Here is a 22,608-nt window from a genome sequence, read left to right on the forward strand (position 1 = left end):
AGGTTTCACTATTGGAAAGCACATTGAATCCTCCAGACTTGTTGATAACTATCATTCAGAATTCCTTTAGAAAAAGGCCCCAGCCAATATTTGGTCTCTTTATTCTTCCTCCCACAGGCCAAAAATATTGTTTTGAGTTGCTAGACTAGTTATGTCAATTTCTTGGTTTATATTGACCCCTAGTGGTTGTTCTGATATTCTTCTGACCATTGGGTAACAATGGTGGGAAATTAAATCTGATTCCATTTAAAGCTACCCTGAAACAAACATATCTTTGTTTTTCCTTCCTCACTTTGCACAGAATGTGGTGGTCGTCTGAAAGCTGAAAGCAAGACAAGAGATCTCTACTCTCATTCTCAGTTTGGTGATAACAACTATCCAGTTCAAGTGGACTGTGAATGGCTAATAGTGTCAGACCATGGTTATCGAATAGAATTAACTTTTCAGATTTTTGAGGTGGAAGAAGAGGCAGACTGTGGTTATGACTACCTAGAACTCTTTGATGGCCACGATACAGCTGCTCTGAGGCTTGGTCGATTTTGTGGATCAGGAGTATGTAATCTTTTAGTTATTGCAATTATTAAAACTCCCCAAAGAAGTACAGGAGCTGTAAAAGAGATGTCCATGAACAAGCAGCATTTTGTTGTCTTTGTCCAGAAGAGTCCTCCCCACCACACATACGCATTTTTACCATGAACTGCATTTTAAACTCAGAGGAGTTTAAAAAGCGGGCTTCAGTGAAGTGAAAAGCTTGCTATTTAGGAAAAGAAAATGAAAGTCCTACTTCGTGTGCTCAGTAATAGGGGTTCATTGGATTGCAGCCAATGTTTTGGCCTTTGTACCCTAAGGGTTTTTTAAAGCTAACTAAATTAAGTCATCTCTGGTTTTGACAAGGCTTTTTTTCTTGAAGGTGAGTAAAGTCAAACAGTAAGAGAAGGAGCAATATATAGAAGAACCAGAATTTTAGAAATTCTCTTTTAGTAGCTGAAAGTTATTTCAGTGTGAAAGCTGAAAGCAAGATAAGATATCCTCATTCTTCTGTGGCACTAATTATCTAGTTCATGTATTAAATCAGTTTTAAATTCATATTTTTTATTCTAAACTTGTTTTTAAACTAATACAGAACTATTTTCTGAGAGATTGATCATAATGCTCTCAAAAGGTTAAGTGCATGAATTTTCCATTTTATTAGAAACTTTGACTCCTGGTGAGCATTCACTTATTTCAAGTGGAAAACTGTACCAGAGAAGAACTGAAATAAGCAAAGGCTATATTCCATGGATGGCACTGAGAGAGGAGTTTTGCATATGGCGTAGGTCATGTGGGTAACTCAGTACAGTAGTGGGCAGCTGAACTTTAACTATAGCTGAGATAGGTCTTCAGTTCAAGATGGAATAGCTGTAGTATCCTTCAGTATCAGGGTCTGGAGGACCAAGTGCACAGACAGCCCACACTGACATAGGAACAACTTGCAAGCAAGTGATGACAGTCATTAAGGCCATGCTGAAATGCCATTGAATAGGGTGTTTAAAAGATCAGGACTGTTAACCTTTGAGAAAGGCTCATGATATAAAAGGAAAGGAAGATTCCATTCATTTTAAGTGTAGTAGTAATTTGAATGAAAATAGGTTGAAGGGAATGTTTTTTTTTTTTCCTTCTGCATCAATAGCTAGATAGACAAAGAGGCAGACACACACAATGCCATGAGGAAAAAGATTTAGGTCCAAATGATATATTCTGTGATTCTTTCCTTCATTTCCCTTCATTGCATTTCCCAAACTTCTTTTATCACACAGGGGGAAAGATGCAGGGTCCCCATAACTTTTCCCCTCTGGGTGAAAAAGCAGCTTTGAGAGGGCAATTTTGTACTGAAAATGACAGAAGAGGAAAGTTAAGCAGCCTCTCCCCACACATGCTTCTTTCACTCAGATGTAGCCTGCTCCAGGCTGCTTTGGCTTTTTAAAAAATGGAGGAAAGATTTACAGAATTTGGCTTAGTGTTTAGTTTGAGCTTTAGAATCCAACATACCCCAAAGCAGTATTTTGTTCACTGTTGACAGTGATAGCATCAACAGTTGTGGGCTCTTTTATTGAGAAAGGAACAAGACATCCTCAAATAAGACAACAGTGTTAATTGCTGCAGCCCGATTAATTGTTATTTCCAGGGTAGCTTTGGTAACCTTTTTTTTCCCCTCCTGCAGCCACCGGAAGAAATTTATTCAGCAGGCGACTCTATTTTACTCCATTTTCACACGGATGACACAATCAACAAAAAAGGATTCCATATACGATACAAAAGTATAAAATATCAAGATAATGTCCACACCAAAAAATAACACAAGATCCCTTAGACCACAAAATGAGAAAGAGAGAGCAACGGCTGTGGAGAGAGAGCGGAGTGGCTTTTTTTTTTTTTTTTTAACTGCCATTATTAGAAAACAAATGTTTTTACACCATGAGTTCAAACTGAAGGAAATCTGAAACATCTCACTGTTAAATATACTCCTATTCTAGAGGAACAGACATTATGGTGAGGACGTGTAGTCTCCATGCGTGGCTGTCTCTGCAAAGCTAGCAAAGGGGCATTGCATGCTTCCAGGGAGACTATAAGAGCTTTGTTCACAGCTTGGCAAGTGTCATATTTGCCTACATACTCAACCAGTTAGATTCAGGAGAAGTGAATCTGCAGACTGCTGTTCCTTTTGACAAGTGACTGGTGTCCAGGAGAGGAAAATGCCCACCTTCTACAGGTCATGCATTCAAAATGATGTCCATATATCTTTCATATTTTAATTGCTTTGATGGTGTGTCCAGGATACAATGCATACAAAGAAAATTCAGGAAAGAGGGGAGAGAGATCTTTTGAGATTATTCTATACTTGTAATTCATCTGTCCCATCAACATATTTATGTCATAAAACCTGGAAAACTGTCTGCAAAATCCTTAGATCTTTGATTATAGCAAGCCATTGGAATGTCTGAAGCTTTTTACATTCATCATAATTATAAGTACATCTAGATTTTGGATACTGTCAGTGACTGAGAATACTGAGTTTATTATTGCTGAAGAACTACATATCTGCTGACCCCTTACATTTTAGACTGAGAACCAGATGAGGATGGGTCTTTTACAAGACCACTGCAGACCTTTATCCAACAAGCAACAGAAGTAAACAGGACCAGAATAATTTGAAACACCAGTTATGGATTTCATTTCAGTAGTAATGAACTGCTAATCTACATTTCCCTGGAAATATTTGTGAATGAACTTGTTATTTTTTACTTTAAACCAATCAAAAATGAAAAAAAAAAAAAACCAAGTGGTTTAAAAAAAAAAAACAGGTTTCCCAACTGCTTTCTAGAAATAAAACTTTTGTAATGGCAAAGTTCATTTCTATGGTGCTATTCCATGAACATTTAAAAAATCCCCATAACCCAAGATGTTTTTGACCTTTGAGCCAACGATCTGCAGTTCATGAATGTCTCACTATGCCTGGCTGCATCTTAAGAAGAACAGACTTTCTAAGTATATGAAAAAGATAATTGCAGCAGCAGCACAAGCCCTGTGGAACAACTACTACTATTGCCTTAGAATACTTGCACATGATCATACAGATCTTCCTGTAGATATGCATCTGAGTTGATAAAGAACTTGATCATTTTAAATGTGTGTTCACAAAAGTGATCCTCAAATTCCCATCTGCGCAGCAAGATCATCAGTTGTAAATACAGAGGACTTGCTATCAATGTAGAAATATGTTACTTTTAGAACAAAATATTGTATGTGCTTTAGGCCATACATGGCTTTAGTCCCAATGTATATGCATCATGTAAGTATGTATGAATGAGTGCTTTAAGAGAGCGAGAGGTGTTGTGTATGTATGGATGGTAAATTGTACTTCATGTGCCAAGTTCTACCAGAATCCAGATTGACTGTAGCAACTTTCTTTAAAGCTTTCTTAAGCAAGACTTCAATAAAGATTCAAGAGCTAATGAAATGTTACGTTTCATTTAAAATAAATATTTTGATATCATTTGATGTTGGTTGCTACTCGAGCTTAGTTTCTGTTTCCTTACTGTGATCATACACTGGCATTAATAAATGTTTTTTTTTAAAAAAAATAAAATAAAACTAAGCATGTGTAGGTCTCATTGTTTATATTTATACAGTTTGTGTATCAGTCCCTTTCATGTTCCAAACGGCACAAAATTTATACCACACTTAGAAACACTAAGGGTAGGGGTGGGCAAGTTGCGGCTCTCCAGATGTTTTGGCCTACAACTGCCATCAGACCTAGCCACCATAGCCAATGGTAAGGCATCATGGGATTTGTAGGCCAAACCATCTGGAGGGCCACATGTCGTCCACCTGTGATTTAGAAGGTGGTTGGCAGCCCTTGCTATACCATGGCACTGAATATGACTGTTATTGCAGTAAAAGCGTAGCAGCCCTTTGAAACTTGAAGAGGGAGAGGCCAAGCCCTGCCCTGTATTGTGAAAAATAAGAATGTGGTGCCAGATGCACAATCCAACTCTGTGTTGGCCCTTTTGAGTCTTAAGGAGGAAAGGCGGATTTAATGTTGCATAGCCAGCTAAGTCCTTCTCTATAGGGCACTGCAGGTTCTCTCTTTTGTGGAGACAGTGCCATGTGTGAGGCAAGTGCAGTTTACCATTCCTGTGCTTGTTATAGCATATTACATGGCTGTCACATACCAGGATTAATTTATTAACTTCTCTGACATAAACAGTACTTTAAAAATATTGCATCACCATACCTTTCTCTGGCTGGGGAATGCTGGGATTTGTAGGACTTTTTCTGTCTAAACATGCACAGGATTACGCCCCTAAATTACATTTAATGTCAGCGCAAATTACTGATTGGCTATGTGATGCCCTGGTGTCATGTTCTCTTTGGCATCCATTAATTTTTTTTTGGATCACACCGTGAAGAAACCCTTTCAGTTAAAAAAAGGTAGTGCTGAAGCAGTGACCAGGCACAAAAATGTTTGAAAAACATTATTCTCATAATTTATTATTATAATTTATTTATTATTAAATTTATTAATCGCCCATCTGGCTGGTTACCCAGCCACTCTGGGCGATGTACAGCATACAATAAAACAGTTTAAAACAATAGAATTCTACAATAAAAACACTTTCAAAAATACCCTGACCCACCCCAAATGCCTGCCTGAACAACCACGTTTTTAATGCGTGCTGGAAGCTCATTAAAGAGGGGGCATGACGGAGTTCCCTAGGGAGGGAGTTCCACAGAGTGGGGGCCACCACAGAAAAGGCCCTCTCCCTCATTCCCACCAGTCTAGCTGTCCTGGCTGATGGGACAGAGAGAAGGCCATCCGAGGCTGATCTTGTTAAGCGGCCTGTCTGGTGCTGCTGGAGGCGCTGCTTAAGATAGGCTGGGCCGGAACCATATACGGCTTTAAAGGTCAAAACCAACACCTTGAATTTGGCCCGGAAAACAACTGGTAACCAGTGCAACTCCTTCAGCACTGGAGTGATGTGATCTCGCCGGCGGCTGCCATTAATCAGGTGAGCCGCCGCGTTCTGTACCAGCTGCAGCTTCCGAACCATCTTCAAGGGGAACCCCACGTAAAGTGCATTACAGTAGTCTAAACGAGAGGAGACCAGGGCATGTACTACCGATGGGAGCAGATGGTCAGGAAGGAAGGGGCGCAGCCGCCGTATCAGATGGAGTTGATACAGCACTGTCCGGCTCACAGCTGACACCTGAGCCTCCATGGACAGCTGGGAGTCCAAAATGACCCCCAGGCTGCGGACCTGGTCTTTCAAGGGTAGCCGTACCCCATTCAACACCAGGTCAACATCCCCCAGCCTCCTCTTGTCTCCCACCAGAAGTACCTCGGTCTTGTCAGGGTTCAGCTTCAGGGTTTAGCTTTATAATGCTAAACTTTGGTGCAGTGTTCTGTCCAAACAGAATAGTGGTAGGTGGGGACAACGTACGGAGAGTGCAGCAATGCAAAGCTCTAGATTGCTCAAAGGCAAACAGGAATATTTAGTATTTATCCAGCTTTTTATTCCATGTTTAATGCTTTTTCTACTATCTTAAAAGTTTTTTCTTTTCTGAACCCTGATTATTTATTCAAATAAGAAGGCTCATACCACACTTTCTTGATACGTCCCCAGCATCATGACACTTAGAAGTATACTGTCTCCTAAGCCATGGAGGTTGCACTTCAAGCTATCATAGTGTAGTAGCCACAGATACATGTGTCCTCCATAGATTTATCTAATGCATTTGAAAAGCTGCGTTGTGAATCCTTGCATGAAATAACTTTTAAGTATGGGAGGATTACAATTAAATATGGTGTCCCCCTTATTCAGTGGGAAACCATGGCCAAAAAGGACCACTGGTTTTTTGAAAGAAAACCAATGGTCCTTTTTGGCCATGGTTTCCCACTGAATAAGGGACATTTGTTTGCAATCTGGGGTGTTCCTGCTCATAAAAAAGACATGGAAAAAGTGTTCAAATTAGGAATATTAAGAAATAACACCAGCTCTCATGGTATAGAGTTGCTTTTTGAATATTGATCGCTTTAACAAGTGCAATTGTGGATCTTATTGTTTGTTCCTTTTTTCTTATTCATTTGTAAGAAAAAGACAGAGATGGCTATCTGGTATAAGTGTAATTGTAGTTATCACAAAAATGTTCAGTACTCATCTGAAAAGACCTTTTACCTTGTCAGCTATGTCCCAAGTCTACAAATTATTCTTAGCTACATCTCCACCTACACGCGGGTTATGTCTTGTTATGATGGTTTGCTGAAGTAGAATTCCATATGTAACCCATTTATTGTTTTTAAAAGCACTGTTTTCCCATTAGAAATGCCTTTGAGTAACATGAGATCTTTTCTGCAGATGTATTTAATCCTTCAAAGAGGAATGTTTGCTGGAGGCGATTTTACCCTTTCTTTTTTTAATGGCTCAACTGAAGAAGACTATGGCAAATAGTGTTGGGCTTTGCTGCTTCTCTTGTACTGAAGACAGTGTGTTTTCTGTGATATGAATATGAATTTCTGCAGAAATCTTAACCCACAATGTTTTTAGAATGGTTTATTTCCCATAGTGCACTACAATGGGAACTGGGGACCCTAGTGGGGAAAAGTAAAGACAATCAGTCAAGAACTAGAGTAATTGAATGTATGGTTCCTATCAAAATGCAAAGAATGATTGCGCGTACAGCTTTCAAATGGGACCAGCAACTATTCGGTTAAGGTGAGAAAGAGCAAGAGAGAGAAGGTGCCCGGGGGGTGGGGTGGGGATGAACTAGTGAGATTGAGCAGTGGGCAAGTAACATAAGCAGGTGGAGGTTGGGGTTGTTGTTGTTCAGTCGTTAAGTCATGTCCGACTCTTCGTGACCCCATGGACCATAGCACGCCAGGCCTTCCTGTCTTCCACTGTCTCCCGGAGTGTGCTCAAGTTCATATTCATTGCATCGGTGATGCTATCTAGCCATCTCATCCTCTGCCGTCCCTTTCTCCTTTTGCCTTCAGTCTTTCCCAGTGGAGGTTGGGGTACTGATAACTAAACAGGAGACAGGAAGGTGATAGAGGGTAGATAAGACATGCAAGGGGCCTAACTGGGTGGAAGATAAGAGGTCAGAATATAGATAGCATCTGGCCCTAAACAGTACAGGTAGTGTTTCAAAATGTTAGGTAGGCAGGAGAGAAAGTAAAATTTGAAAAGAAAGGAAATGGTGAAGCACAATTACAGCCTATCCCAAAGTGTGAGTGAGTGAACAGTCTTCCTTGGGGGTTTGCTGTGATCTGGGAATTGATCTTTTGAACCGGAGCACAAGGGTTATGTGGGTTCTTTACAAATTTTGGATGAACTAGACAACCTAGCTCTTAGGAAAAGGTGAGGGACAGACTCTTGGCAAGAAAACTCCAAACAAACTTCAAGTAGGTAGACTAGCTGGCTATGAGCTGTGGGATGAACTCTTAGGAGGAACCCCTTGTTGGCTGTATGATGAACTATTTACTGTTAAGAACTGCTTTAAAAACAACAACACTTGGCTTACGGGAGGAGTTTCCTCCAGGATCAAAAGGGAACAAAGGCAATGCAGAAGATACTGATAGAGTTTACTTTTTCCTGCCATGGGTGTTTAGTGCCACAGTGCAGACTGCAAGAGGAAATTATGCACATATTTTGGCTGTGGGTCCCTAATTTTAACAGTTGTTGATGGGTTTGTCAGTGGGTTTCTTCAGGGCTTCTAGTGAGGTCAGAACTGGCACTTTGAAATGTAACCTTTTATAAAGAGATGGAGTGCATTGACGAAAGAGGCAAGACATACATGTGACTTTAAGCCATCAGCACGTAGCCCTTCAGAAATCCTCTCTCTTCGATCTTGATGTGTTAGATTCACACCCAAGACCTGCAATATGTGTATACAATTATTGAACTAAACCTAGTTAAAAAACACATTTACAGAGCTATCCTACTGTTACATGTGCAGAGCTCTGATGTTGGACCCTCCAGAGAATCCAAAGTCCTGCCGGTCTCGAGCCAGCAGTGCGGAAATGAGGGAGAAGTGGTGTTTCTGATTTTCTCTCCCCTTCCTGGACAGCTTTTTTAAAATGAATTCCCTCCCACTGAAACCAAAGGGAAGGAATTAATCTACACCAGCTATAGGGCTGGTGTAGATCTGCAGCCAGTGGGAGTGAGGATCAGGAGGGCTGTGTGTTCTGCAGACCCAGCACCTCTCCCAGCATGCATGCCCACAGGGACACCCCAGCACACCACCTTCCCCCACTTTCCGATGTCAGATTTCTGACATTGAAGAAGAACTGGCCTCTGAGGTTTCCGAAGTGGCTTGGCGGATGCTTCTGAGCTTGGATCTCCTCTGAGGGTGAACCTCTCCACCTTTGGAGTGGGGGGATTATTTATTTATTTATTTATTTATTGCATTTATATCCTACCTTTTTTCCTCTTGCAAGGAACCCAAGGCAGCTTACATTATCCTCCTCCTCTCCATTTTATCCTCTGTTGGGCTGGGAGAGATCTGACACTTCCTCTGACACCTATTTCCTATGACATTAACTTCCTTCCTCATAAATGTTATCTTTGCTTCCATCATGTTCAAGATTTAATATTGTATATTGTGCATTACATACAAATCCTCAAAGTTCAATTAATAACACCAACAAAATAGGAACACTATAATCAAAATCAGCAAAAAACAGCCATTGGCTCACCACACAGTGAATCATTGTAACTTAAGTCCATAGAGTGCAATGACTGGATGTGTAAGCCCATGTTAAAATCTCAGTTGGATGGTTCAGCTGATCAGGCACCATATTTTGGATATACCCTGAGGAATTTATAAAGTACTTGTATGTTATTCCAGTTAACCATGAGTAGCCCATGGATGAAGGTAGTAATACGGTAGGAAAGAAGGACTGATAAAGAACGAATAGTACTCAAAACCCAGGTAGTGTTGAAATGCACCTCATCTTGGTCACACAGCCAAGGTGTCTGCTGTCATAGACTTCCTTGCAATTTTGCCCAAATAGAGAAATGTTGAGTTTGCTTCATCTCCAAGACTGAGTTTCAGTTAGAGAAAATAGATATCACTTGAAGGGCTTGCTTAACTGTAAATACTTCCACCAATGTAACAAATATCCAACAATATATAAAGGAGCTTGGATTGCAAAGTCATTATGAGGTGTTTTTTTAACCTCCACATGTGGTGGTCTAGGTCAAAATATGAGTTCAAAGTGGTCTTTAGGAATTCAGTGTTGAGTGTTTTCTAGAAATAAAATGTTATGTACAAATCTGACAAGGAGTTTACATTCATTATTATCCACAGGATATTAAATTACAGCTAGCTTTGAACAACAAGGTTCTCATTGCCTAGCAAAATGGTTTACAAGGATCTGGAGAGTACTAATAGTGGAAAACCTAAGGATATTAAGAAATGTCCATCCAGAATGGCTGATGTCTTGGTGGGGGTGAGCCACTGGAGCTACTTGGTGTTGTTGGGCTCATAGCCGGGCACCGACTTGAAGCTGTGCTTGTTGGCTGGCAGCCTGGCAGGACCTCCCATATGATGGAGTAGGTGACCATCACGTGAGCTTCTTGAGTGAGATAGGTGTTGATGGTAAAGTCAGAGATGCCACTGTCTATGTCGATGAGGGCATTGCTGTTTCCCACCATGGTGGGCTGCAGCTTGATCTTAAAAAAGACCTGGGGCAGGGGCTTCATAAAGGCCATGGCACCCATATGAGTATGGTCGCAATGCTGGTGGTCCTCCAGGTAGGGCTTTTTGGTCCAGATGGGCCTGGTGTAGCCGATGAGGTGGTTGTTCCAGCACATGCCAGGCATGAGGAGCATGACTTTGCCCATGTGGGTGGTGAAGCTGGAGTACTCACTCTGCACATTAGCGGTGGTCTCTAAGGCATCCCTGGGCATGGCGTTGTCTGCCCGATGACCTGCAGGGTGATATGGTGCATAGATGCCCTGTTGTCCTCCTTGCTGACGTTCTTCTCAGGGTCCACAACGATGGTTTTGGTGGGCCAGTAGCAATCTTTGTAAAAGTTCTGTTGGGGCACTCCAGGGAAAATGGCGATGCTGCCCTGGGTGGTGTGCTGCTGCAGGTCAATGTCTTGCCTGGTCATCTTGCCTTGGGTGCATGCTCTCTCCACGTCGTGGTAGCTGTCCCTGTGATGAAAGGTGTTGAGGGAAGGGAAGCCTGGTCCTAAGAAAAAGTAATGTCTAGCCTGTTTGGTCAACTCCTGGGGCTGGATCTGCTGGATGAGGGGTGTATCCCTCTGCCCTGGGGAGGACTCAGTGGTAGAACTCCAGCGCTGCATGTACTGGCCATAGAGGAGGCTGCTCTCCTGGCCCACATAATTGGCTGGCTAGCTGAGGTTATGGCCCTTGTGTTGGGAGAGCTGATATGACATTCTCCAGGTGCCCCCTGGGGGCATGATCTTGTGGAGCTGTGTCTCAAGCACAAAGAAGGGCTGGGGCACTTCGAGATCATGGGGCAGGGGGTGGCCAACTGTGTAGGCATACATCATTTCTCATGGCCTGGTGGAGATGACCCCGTGATGCATGTTGCCCATGACATACAGGAAGAGCCCCTGCTTGTTGGGAAGGATGCGCACCAAGCTGAAAGGGTTGTCATCGATGTGGGTGCCAAGGTCACTCTGGGTGAAGATCTTGACCTGGATGTCGCTGATCTGCACCTCCAGTTTGATGGGCCAGATGTGCTTGTAGTTATTGACCAGCTTCTGGAGTTCGTGGGGCATGAAGTGGGTGTCCCAGTGGTTGAGGTCCAGGTAGGACCAGGGGGTCTTGAAACCCAGGAAGGAGGTCTCCAGGGCCTCTTTGGCAAAGGTCTCCCTGAAGTGCACCTTGCCGTCGTTGATCCAGCCTGAGGTGGAGCTGCTCATACAATAGTAAGTCTGAGAGGAATCCCAGTCTTGGAGGCAAATCATGCATGTCTGGAGGGTGTGAATTTCTGTGCCAGAGTACTAGCCATCCAGTCAAAGTTGCTGGCAAACCTCTATGGTGTCCGAGGATCTTGGGAGGGGTGCTGGGTTCCCAGCTGGGTTCTTCAGGGTCCTCTGTGGGGGCAATGTCTCCGGGAGGGGTCTTTGGGAGGTTGAAGGCCCTGAAATTGTCGGGGAGATGGAAGATGCAGTCTCCTCCCCTGTCCCAGGGAGGAGGGGGCTGGAGGGTGTTGGGGGTGGGCTGCATGGGTGGACTGGGAGGGAGGTTGAAGACTCTGCAGTCTTTGAGAAGTGTGCCAGATGTTGTTGTCAGGCTGCTTGAGGACCTTAGGGTTTCAGAGGCTGATATTGATTCAAGGAGACTCAGGGCATTGAGCAGGGGGCTGGGCCTTAGGGGTCTCTTTTTTAGGGGTGATGTCAGGGTGGAAACTGAGCCCAGAGAGCCTCAGAGCAGTTCGGATTTCGTGGGAAAGGAGCCAGCTCATCCCTCACAGGCTCAGCACCTGGCAGAGATTCCTCCTGCCAGCATTCCTGAGATAGATAGTGACCCTGGTAGTGAGGGAGTGTGGGAGGGAGGCTTCTTAGATGCTCGACGCAGATGCAAAGAGCGACAAGCAATGGACGGCACAGAAAGGAGGCGTAGTGCCCGTTTGGCACACAAGCAACGGCCGCCTCCCATGGACCCAAGGGAAAGAGGGAGGATCTCCCCCTAGCCCATAAGTTCTGGTTCTTCAAGTGACTCTCTTTCAAACGGGGATCAACTGCCTACTTGAAGCTTAGGCCACTCTGCTGTTCCCTGCTTTAGTCGCTGGTGATTAGCAACTGAAAGTGTCATTAAGTTGTAAAAGGATTAAAGCTTTGAAAAGAAATCCTTTCGTCTGTGTCTTGAGTTGGGTATTGGAATCTACTGAGAGAGGCCATCAAGGTGCTCCTGACAGGTAGGGTCTTTGACATAATAGCTTCTCTGAAAGAGGCATAGTCCAGCAGACAGGGGGATGTTGGACCTCTTGGCCCTGGGCTTGCTCTCAACATAGTAGGCTTTGGATGTGTGCTTACTCCCTTTGTTGATGGGGATGTGCTCTTCCAAAACCAGCTTAAACCAATGGGTGTCTGGGCATGGTAGGTAGTGCTTTTCCACTGGCAGGGACTGTCTCGGAGTCAGGTGATGATGCTGGTTTTGATGGTCCTGTCCTGATGCCAGTTGAGAGATCAGTCCGGACCAGGACTTTTGGCTTCGGACAGGGCGGGTTGCATGGGTGGGCGGCACCCTGCTGTTGAGGAGGCAGAGGGTTGGGTGGGTCAACAGTAACAGGCATGTTGGGGTCCGGGAGGTCCAGGAGCCAGTCCGTGGTTTCTTCTGTGAAGGAGCTGTTCTGCTCTAGGGCAAGGAGGGCTCCAGTGACTTCTTGGAGGTCGGAGGAGGAGAGGAGCTCCAGGGAACTGGAGGTGAGGTGACAGGAATGTTTGAGAGGGGCTCTAAGAAGCTTGGCAAGGGGGTGGCGGTGGCAGAGGAAAAGAGCTCCAGGCTCGCTTGCAGGTCAGGGGAGTTGGGGGGAACATTTCTCTCAGGCATCTCTGGCACTGCAGGAGGGCTTCCTCATTGAGGGGAGTGATGGCTTCTCCCGGCTCCACCAACGTCGCCATCTCCAAAAGCACAAATGCCAGACACAGACTCCGGACTTGGAGGGAAGAGCTCTTGAGAAAGTCTTTGACACTTCCCAGGTCCCACAGGTGGGGTTCAAGGAGAAAGAGCTCCAGCAGGAGTTGGCCGTAAAAGTTGTGGTTGAAGCAGGATGGCACCATCCTCAGCTCCTCCCTCATCAGGACCTTGCACAGGGCCCCTCACAGGCTTCTTGTCACCACTAATAATGGTTGCTGCAAGTATGGCATCTCCAGACTGAAGCACCATTGAGCTTTTAAAAAAGAGGAAACAGGGCAGAGCTGTCAGAGTCTTGGAGGCAGGGAATGGTGTGTGTATATGGCAGGGCTGTGGCGGACATGCAGTCCACTTTGGCCATGTGTGTCCAAAACTGCCTGATCTTGTCTTGGGTAATCAGTCCCCATGTGGAGGGCAGCTTGGTCTGGAAGACCAGCTTGAGGATATGCTCCTTCGGGGGACCCCAGTGTTTGAAACTGGACGTGTTGCCGTCGTTCACCATGGTCATGTCTGTGTCGCTCGCTGGTGATTGTGATGGGGGTGAGACAGACCTTAGTGGAGGCCTTGTTCTTCTGGTCCAGGTGACATGAGGTGCCTCCCAGGATGGCCTTGGCTGCCTCTATGAAGGCGGACTTCATCAGCCCCTCCTCCTACCAGATGACCTCTGAAGTGGTAAATGCCTGCTTGAGGAACAATGAGGTCCTTGCAGCTTTGAAAGAAGCTGTGGTGGGGCACTTGCTGAAGAAACCAAATTTAGATCCAATGGTTCCAGATAGTTACTGCCCTGTGTCAAATTTGCCATTCTTGGGCAAGGTGCTGGAGCATATGGTGGCCTCACAACTCCAAGCTGTTTTGGATTAAACAGATTATTTAGATCCATTCCAATCAGTTTTCAGGCCTGGTTATGGGATGGAAACAGCCTTGGTTGCTCTGGTTGATAACTTATGTCAGGGAATAGATGGGGAGTGCAACCCTGTTGGTTCTTCTGGACCTCTCAGTGGCTTTCGATACCATTGACCATGGTATCCTTCTGGATCGTTTATCTGGATTGGACACAGTTTTAAAGTCTCAGAAGGTGGTGCGGTCTCAGAAGGTGGTGCTGGGGGATTTCGATTCCACCCCATAGCCATTAGCCTGTGGGGTGCCACAAGGTTCTTTCTTGTCCCCCATGCTTTTAACATCTACATGAAACTGCTGAGGGAAGTCATCAGGGGGTTTGGGCTGAAATGTCATCAGTATGTGGACGATACTCAGCTCTACCTCTTGTTTCCATCTGCACATCCCAGGGAGGCTGTGGAACTCTTGAAGCAGTGTCTGGAGGCTGTTTTGGGATGGATGAGGGTGAATAAGCTGAAACTTAATCCAGACAAGACAGAGGTACTGTGGGTTGGGAAACCAACTACTTCGGATGGAGGTTTACAACTGGTCTTAGATGTGGTTACACTCCCCCTGAAAGACCAAGTCTGCAGTCTGGGGGTCCTCCTGGCCTCTGAGCTAACTGGGGGAAGCCCAGGTGGCTGCGGTGTCCAGAAGTGCTTTTTACCAACTTAGGCTGGTATGCCAAGGGTGGCCCTATCTAGAGAGGATGGACCTTGCCTCAGTTATCCATGCATTAGTGACATCCAGGCGGGACTACTGTAATGTGCTATATGTGGGGCTGCCTTTGAAGATGGTTCAGAAACTCCAGGTTGTGCAGAATGCGGACACCTGAGTATTGGTGAGGGCAAGGTGATTCGATCACATAATGCCTATAGTGCGCCAGCTGCGCTGGTTACGGTGCATTTCCGAGCCCAATTCAAAGTGCTGGTTTTGACCTTTAAAGCTTTAAATGGGTTGGGACTAAGTTATCTGAAGGACCGCCTTCATCCATATCAGCCTGCCCGCACTTTAAGATCAGAAAGAGAGGCCCTTCTCATTTGCCCACCTGTAAGGGTAGTCAGGTGGGTGATCACATGTGAGAAGGCCTTCTCTGCAGTGGCCCCACACCTTTGGAACAAGCTGCCATCAAAGGTCTTCCATGCTCCATCATTGAAGTCTTTTAAGAAGGACTTGCAAAAATATTATTTTACCTTGGCCTTCTCTTGATATGACTGCTGTTTTTGCTGTTACTGCTGTTAACGTTGTTGCTGGTTTTATTGTTGACTTGTATTGTTGTTTTTATTCTTGTTATGTTTTTATCACTTTTAATATTTTATCTGTTCTTATGTATATTATTGTTGTAAGCCACCTTGGGAGGGCTTCTGTCTTGAAAGGCAGCCAAGAAATGTTTTAAATAAAATAAAATAATGTGCTTATTAGCACAGTCGTTGATGGGAAAGTTTTGGTTGTTCCAATTCACGTTCCTGTAGAAATGGGAGGTATGGGCGATGGGCAAGCAGAGATTGGTCTTGCCTGTGGTGGGTGGGCCATAGAACCAGAGGGTGCTTCTCTTGCCTGTCTGGGAGTCCACCCACCATACCAACAGTCCCCCTCCTTCTCTGGGCAGTAGTTCTGCAACTCCAACAACTGGTACACTTTATTGCACCAGATGCTGTCCCTATCCAGGGACACCTGGGGGAGTTTCAGCAGGACCGTCAGGATGAACCCTTCTGCAGGGTGGCTGACACCACCTCCAGGGCCCGCTTCAGCTGTGAAGTGCTGGTGGCGCTGGCCTGGTACTGCATGTACATCAGAGGGTGCTCCCACAGCAGCTGCTTCTCCAAGAAGAGCTGCTCCTCCACCAGGAACCTGCTGTCAAGGGCTCCTTGGAGGTCTCTCTCTGTCTAAATCAGTAGCCAAGTCCAGACACAGACAAAAGAATTCCTTTCAAAGCTTTATTCTTCTTTTACAACTTAACAACTATTCCGATTGCAACTAGATCTGAGCAGCACAGTACCTATGCCCTAAGTTGGAACAGTTGGTCCCCGTTTGAAAGGGAATTACTGGCAGACCCCTGAACTTAAGGACTAGGGAGAGTTCCTCCCCTTTTCCCTTGGAGCCTCTGGGCACAGCCGTTGTTTGCGCGCCAACCTGGCACTTCGCCTCCTTTCCGCGCCGTTCTCTGCGTCTGCGTCGCGCATCCACCAAGTCTGCTATCTGTGCTTGGTCACTCCCTGGACTGCTAACTAAACTAGGTATGCTGGTGGGAGGAATCTCCGTCAGCTGTTGGTCCTGGGAAAGAGGAGCACGCTCTTCTCCCAGGAGGGACTGCTCTTCCTCAGAATCAGAACTACTCTGGGATTCTATGGGCTCAGTGTCCATCCTGACACCTGCACACCTTGGTGAATCGCTGCTTGATCTTGCTCAGCTCAGGGCCCAGGCTGCTGTCCTGGCTGCCCATCGAGATGACAGGCTGCACCAGCTGACCTCCCAGCTCTTGCACCACATTGTTGTGCTGTTCCAGACGCAGACTGAGGTGGGTGGCAGGAGCCACAAATGGCATGTAGTTGGTCCAACACCAGAGGGCTTGGCCTTGGCCATCCAGGCCCTCACACTCAGACACAGTCCAGCCCTAGCTTCCCAAACAGGTAGCTCCACACAAATTGGTCAAACTATGCCCTGCAGCCGGTCCCTGCCTCAGCTGCCTTGGGTATAGTAGGGGTACACCAGCCCCAGCACTGCTCCCGGGTCCAGGTCATACAGCTCTTTCATCCACGTGCTCACTGTCTGTCTCACATAATGAGTAAAGTTAAAGTTACTCACAGGCTCTCCCTGAACAACGATGCGGGTGTGATGTACTCCCTGCACCTTCTCAACCTGAAGAAGGATCTGCACACCATGAGGAAAAGCAGTAAAACAACACTGGTAGAAGCTGAACCCACTGGCAATTCCCAGCAGGTCTGGTCTTCGCAGATGCTCAGTGTGCCTCTCCTGATTGTTTTGGGATCATGAGACATAGAGATCGTCACCATCATTGTCTTCCAGGAATGCGCTCTTGAAGTGGCTCTGGCTCGGGAACTGCACAGCACACGTGTACACCGGGTCCGACCCCTGAACCTTCTGGCTGGCAGGCAGCGCCTCTCTGCCTTTTATGCTCACATGGTTTCACTCAGGAAGGAAGCTCAGCCTACACTCCTCATATCTGATTACACCCCACAACCACCCCACCCCCTTTGGATGCAAATGAGGGAGGAGCAAGACTCTAGTAGTACACTATAATCCTAGTCTCCTAAGTATTGAGGACAATCAGACATGGTTAAATCAAGCCAAAATGGACAAATAAATCTCTTAAGTACATTGTAGACCCCAGAGTATTCGCCCTTCCTCTTTCCAGATAATAAGACTTGCTTCTAAAATGATGCATCTGTTACTTTTTCAGGGTGTGTGTGTTTTTTTTAAGTTAACCATTCTTTCAGTATTGATATTCCATGGCTGTGATCTGTGTTTTGAAAGTTAAGTTATGTCTTCTCAAGATCAAGAATTTGTTTGGGCCATTCCATAATTTAAACACAAGGGATTTGCCATACCTCGGCCCATGGGGCCTTGATCCTGGATCTGTTCCACAGACCTTGGGTGTCCATTGGTGCCAGTGGAAGTTCCCCCCTCCCTCAATTTAATTGCAATTTTTAAGGAGGGTTGCAGCTGGGAAAGGAAGGGTTAGCTTCCCACATTATGCAACACCACCACCACCCAGTTACACACACACACACACACACCCTCATAGCAATTAAGCTTAGGAAAACAAAACACTTTCCATTGGGTTGGGACAGGGTGCAAATTAACTGAAAATTTTATTTTATTTGAGATTATTTGGATGACAAATTCATTGGCTGGCTTTGCCTCCTGTGAAATTTAAATAAATCCTAGTTATTATTTCTGAAAGTGTATATACGGATATAAAAAATCAGCATATATGGATTTTTTGTGAATTTGTGTCCTTTGGGCTTGGGCCTTGAATCTTTTAAGTGCCTAGCAATGCCTCTGCTTAAAACTCACAGATTTATTTAAACTGATATGGTCCAACTGACATCACTGGAGCAAAGGGTGTAACACTAATCACACTGACTTCAAAATCATTTCTGTTGGGACTGACTTACTTCCATGTAAATGCACTTATAGATTGTTCCACTAATCTTCATAAATGAAAACTCTGGATCAAATGATTTGTTAGTTGGACAGGTGTCAGGATTAAACTCACCTTGATAGATTGTCACCCCACATCTTCCTGAATTATATAATTTCACCATGATTTATCTGCTTGTTATTCCATGAACCAAATGATAAGGAAGGTCTCCCTGACATTCAGTTCAGTCTTTAAATGTCAGACGAAAGAGATGCCAAGTTATTTGAACACATCTGTGTACTTATTTCAATGCACGTATACAATACATTTCCATGGATCTTCAGGGTCAAAGATCACACTACAAAATACTGTGATGTCCTAACTTAAAGGCTACAATGCTGTGCTCACTTACATGGCAGTAAGCTCCATAATGGGATTAGGCATGAGTAGACATAGAGAGGGCTGGAGTGCATTTGAATGTCATGCTATTCTTCATGGAAGGTAAATATTCACTTACACCAGAGGTAGGGGACCTGTGGACTTCCAGATGTTGGACTACAACTCCCATCATCTCTGACCATTGGTTGTGCAGGCTGGGGCTGACAGGAGTTGGAGTCTAACAACGTCTGGAGGGCCACAGGTTCTCCACCCTTGACTCACAACACTGTAGGGTTAGCATCACAAAGGCAGAAGACAAGATTCAGCAACCGCTTACCACTTTCATAATGATCAACCTGACTACAAAAGATGGGAACTTCATTTGAAAGACTTTCTGTTTTAAAGCAAACTGAACTTGCTGCAGAAAGGTATCATTTCTCACTAGGATCCAATGACGTGCACATAGAGCAGCTAGGGATGTGTGTGTGTGTGTGTGTGTGTGTGTATATATATACACACACACACACACACACACACATACACGCACACATGCACGCATGCACACATGTGTGCACAAACACGCACACACACACAAATAGAGCCCTTCTACAAAATCTAAACTCCTACTGAGTAGCTTTGTTTGGTGGACAAAGGGGGAAATGGAGGGACTAATTCCGGCCTTAACCACTGACCCTCGGAAGCAGCCAATCACCAGGATTTTTTATTTAAATCCACTCTGCCAACAAGAACATGGCAAGGTACAGTTCTGCATGGTCAACACTGGCTGCTGGACCAGAAAGAGAATTGCATGTGTAGCATCTGATTGCATTTGTGGTTCCTACCCGCAGGTAGGAGTAGTCACAAGGAAGCCTGCTTCTGTGAGTGTAGTCCCTATGTAGAAGGTTGCTGTGCTGACTGGAGACAGCACCGTTAAACTAAGGGTTTTGGTGATGTCACAAATATACAGAGCTAGCCCAAGACCTCTTGCTGCCTGAGGTAAAGAACAAGATAGCAACCTCACACCCTATTCCACATATAGAAGCCAACCATACTGACAGTTAAATTTTTCTTCAACACTGTCAGGGGAATAGCATCCTCGAATTTAGGGGTCATAAGGTGGGCACATAGGGCTCTGTCCTCCAAGACCTCACTACCACTTGCTGCCCTACAGCACACGCTACCTGAGGCAACTGCCTCACTTTGCCCAATGACAGAGCTGGCCCTGCAAAAATTGACATTAGATTTCAGAGGAGCTCAAAAAGACCAAACCTATAAAAATCAACAATGCTGGTTTTCAGGGCATGGGGGGGGGAACAAATCTTTGGTGCTAAAACAAATCTTTCCCAACCTTCGGTCCCCAGATATTGATGGACTACAACCCCCATCATCCCTGACCATTGGCCTTACTGGCTGGAGATGGTGGAAGTTGTAGTCCCAAAACATTTGGGGACCTGAGGTTGGGACTATCTGCAGAAGACTAAAATAAAATTCTTTTGCAAGGGCAGGAAAACATTGAATTGTGGGTCATCAAAGAATTCCTGGCATCCACTGCTGGGGCTAACCAGTGGTAGAAGCACAGGGCCTACAACAGTGCAATTCCATATAAGTCTACTAGAAACTAAGTCCCATTGAGTTCAATGGGCCTTGCTTCCAGGAAATTAAGCATCAGTTGTAGCCTAAAATATGAAATGTGTAAATAGATTACATTAGCCCCTAATTCCATACAGATCGTATGAAAATAAATGAATGTGAAGACCATACTAGACTAAAATGCCACAAGTGTCTACTTTGCCATTTGCATGTTCATTATGAATTACAGCCACATCTGGTAAAACAAATTTGTGGCACCTTCACACATGGCAGTATAGGCCAGTGGACGTAGGCTTCAGTCTTATACCATTAGAACATAAGAAGAGTCATGCTGGATCAGACCAAGGTCCATGTAACCCAGCATTCTGTTCACCCGCCGGCCAACCATAATACACCTGTGCAGAGACAACAGCACACAAAACAGCCTCACATTCTGAAAGAATGAAGATGTCCAATAACACTGCATCGTCTGGTTCACACAGCTTTTGAAACACTTCTGACCTTTCTTTGTTGAGATGGGTTGTCTTCAATGTCGAAGAGGTCTGTTCTTTGCCTGTGTGCCCAGAAAGCTTTTAGTAAGCCATAAAATGCATCTATGTAATTCTATAGTGGATCTGTAATTAGCTGAGGGTGCTTCAGCAACAGAGCAGAATAAATGTGCTGGGCAGGCCACAACCAAAACTTACGACTCATGACTTTCAGACTCATTCCAAGGATATTACTTTTCTTGCCTTAGACATGTAGTTCTAGCCATTCTTTGCACACTTGTCATCTCCCACATTATTACTCTCCATATTTCTGGAAAATATTTCCCCACAATGCATGCATTGCATAATGTTTTGACCTAAATACATTGGACCCCTGCTAGGAAGTACACTCTTTTTAAATCAAGTGGATATACTTCCTATGACGATATTGAAGGAGCAGCATGTCAGTGATATTGTCTTGATGCATCCATTAGTTTACTCCTGGGGTCACCACCATGGAGTCCATGGGCACCAATGTGCCAGTATACATCTGTTTTGGCGTCCATCAGGCTCCTTGCCCATCTGGAGTTTTATTTTATTTCTTAAGACTTAAAAAAAATTATAATGGGGAGACTGGAATGCCACAAGGCAAAGTGCTGCCCTCTGGCACCATCTTTATTTGGATTCAAAAGAGTGGTTTTGCGTTTTGGAGCTCAGATCCCACCTGGCTTCAGCAATGGACTGGATGAGGGCTAATAAACTGACACTCAATCCAGACAAGGCAGCTGCTGCTAGCGGATGGTTCTTCTGAGGAGATGGAGGGCATTCATCCGCTTCTGGGTGGGGGTGCGCTCCCCCTGAAGGAGCAAGTTTGTAGCTTAGGGGAGCTGGAGTCAGTCATCTTCTGGAGTCAGTCATCTTCTGGAGTCATCATTGTCACTTGAGACTCAGGTAGCCTCAGTGGCACAGAGTGCCTTCACATAGCTATGACTTTATCTGGATAGGAATAACCTGGCTTCCATAGACTATGCTCTGGTAACGTCCAAGTTAGACTTACTGCAATGTGTTCTAGGTGGGGCTGCCCTTGAAGACAGTTTGGAGACTACAGCATATGCAAAATGTGATGAGCAGATTGAAAGTGGGGACCAGAACATCTGAGCATATAATACTGATTCTGGCCCACTGGCACTGGCTGCCTGTATGTTTCTGAGTCCAGTTCAAAGTACTGGTCTTACACAGCTCAGGACCACAATACCTAACAGAATGTCTCTCCCAGTATGGATCTACCCATAGTCTATGATCAACATCTGACGCCTTCGACTGAGTGCCTCCTCTGAGGGAGTTTTGGAGGATAGAACCCACGGGAAAGGGCCTTCTCAGTGATGGCCCCCAATTGTTGAATACTCTCTCCCCAGAGAGGTTGACCTGGCACCAACACTGTCATCTTTTTGGCACCAGGATAAGACTTTCCTGTACTCCCAGGCATTTGACAGCATATGATGGGGCTTTATAATGTATGCTATTTTTATTGGATCTTGGTACTTTATTGCTATTGTTTTAGGTGTTCCAAATTATTTTACATTTCTGTACATTAAATATTTTATATTATATTTTGTTCATCTTGTTGGCTTGCTTTAAATTGAAACAAACTGGTCAGATGGCCAGGAGGTAGATTTCTTGCTCTAGAACAAGGACATAGAGATCTTGAGAAGAGTCATCACTTTCCTAAGGGCATTAGCTAAAATCCACACCAAACTTAATAAGGCAGAAGAAATAGGTTGTATTGGACAAAATTGATGGTTTAATACTTAATTTAAGCCTTGCATGTTTTACACTAGTTTCTGTAATATACGCTTTTATAAAACTTGGAAATCAGTACTAGGAAATTTTTAACCTTAATTTTAATTAGGGATGTCGCAGGTGTTGATGGGGGGTGGAACCCGATGGACACCCCTATGCATGCCCTCCCAGACCCCACTTGTCAGGCCAGGGGTCACTCATGGACCTGCTTGGTGAGCACTCCAGGGCTTGGCGAGTGACC

The 22,608-nt window shown here is 44.9% G+C and overlaps 1 protein-coding gene across 2 annotated transcripts in view; it reads left to right on the forward strand.

Moving 5' to 3' along the window:
• TLL1 (tolloid like 1) overlaps positions 1 to 3,294 on the forward strand; it is a 162,412-nt gene extending 159,118 nt beyond the window's left edge. For both annotated transcript variants that reach the window (XM_084860287.1, XM_084860286.1), the window contains 2 exons: positions 302 to 552; positions 2,201 to 3,294. In XM_084860287.1, the coding sequence (XP_084716413.1) occupies positions 302 to 552; positions 2,201 to 2,335 (386 nt within the window). In that variant the 3' untranslated portion in view covers positions 2,336 to 3,294. The remainder of the gene's footprint in view (positions 1 to 301; positions 553 to 2,200) is intronic.
• The last annotated feature ends 19,314 nt before the right edge of the window (positions 3,295 to 22,608 follow it).

This window comes from Heloderma suspectum, chromosome 5, assembly GCF_057233095.1.
Source record: "Heloderma suspectum isolate Gila_16-S chromosome 5, 16-S_ref, whole genome shotgun sequence".
In the NCBI taxonomy this organism is placed as follows: domain Eukaryota; kingdom Metazoa; phylum Chordata; class Lepidosauria; order Squamata; family Helodermatidae; genus Heloderma; species Heloderma suspectum.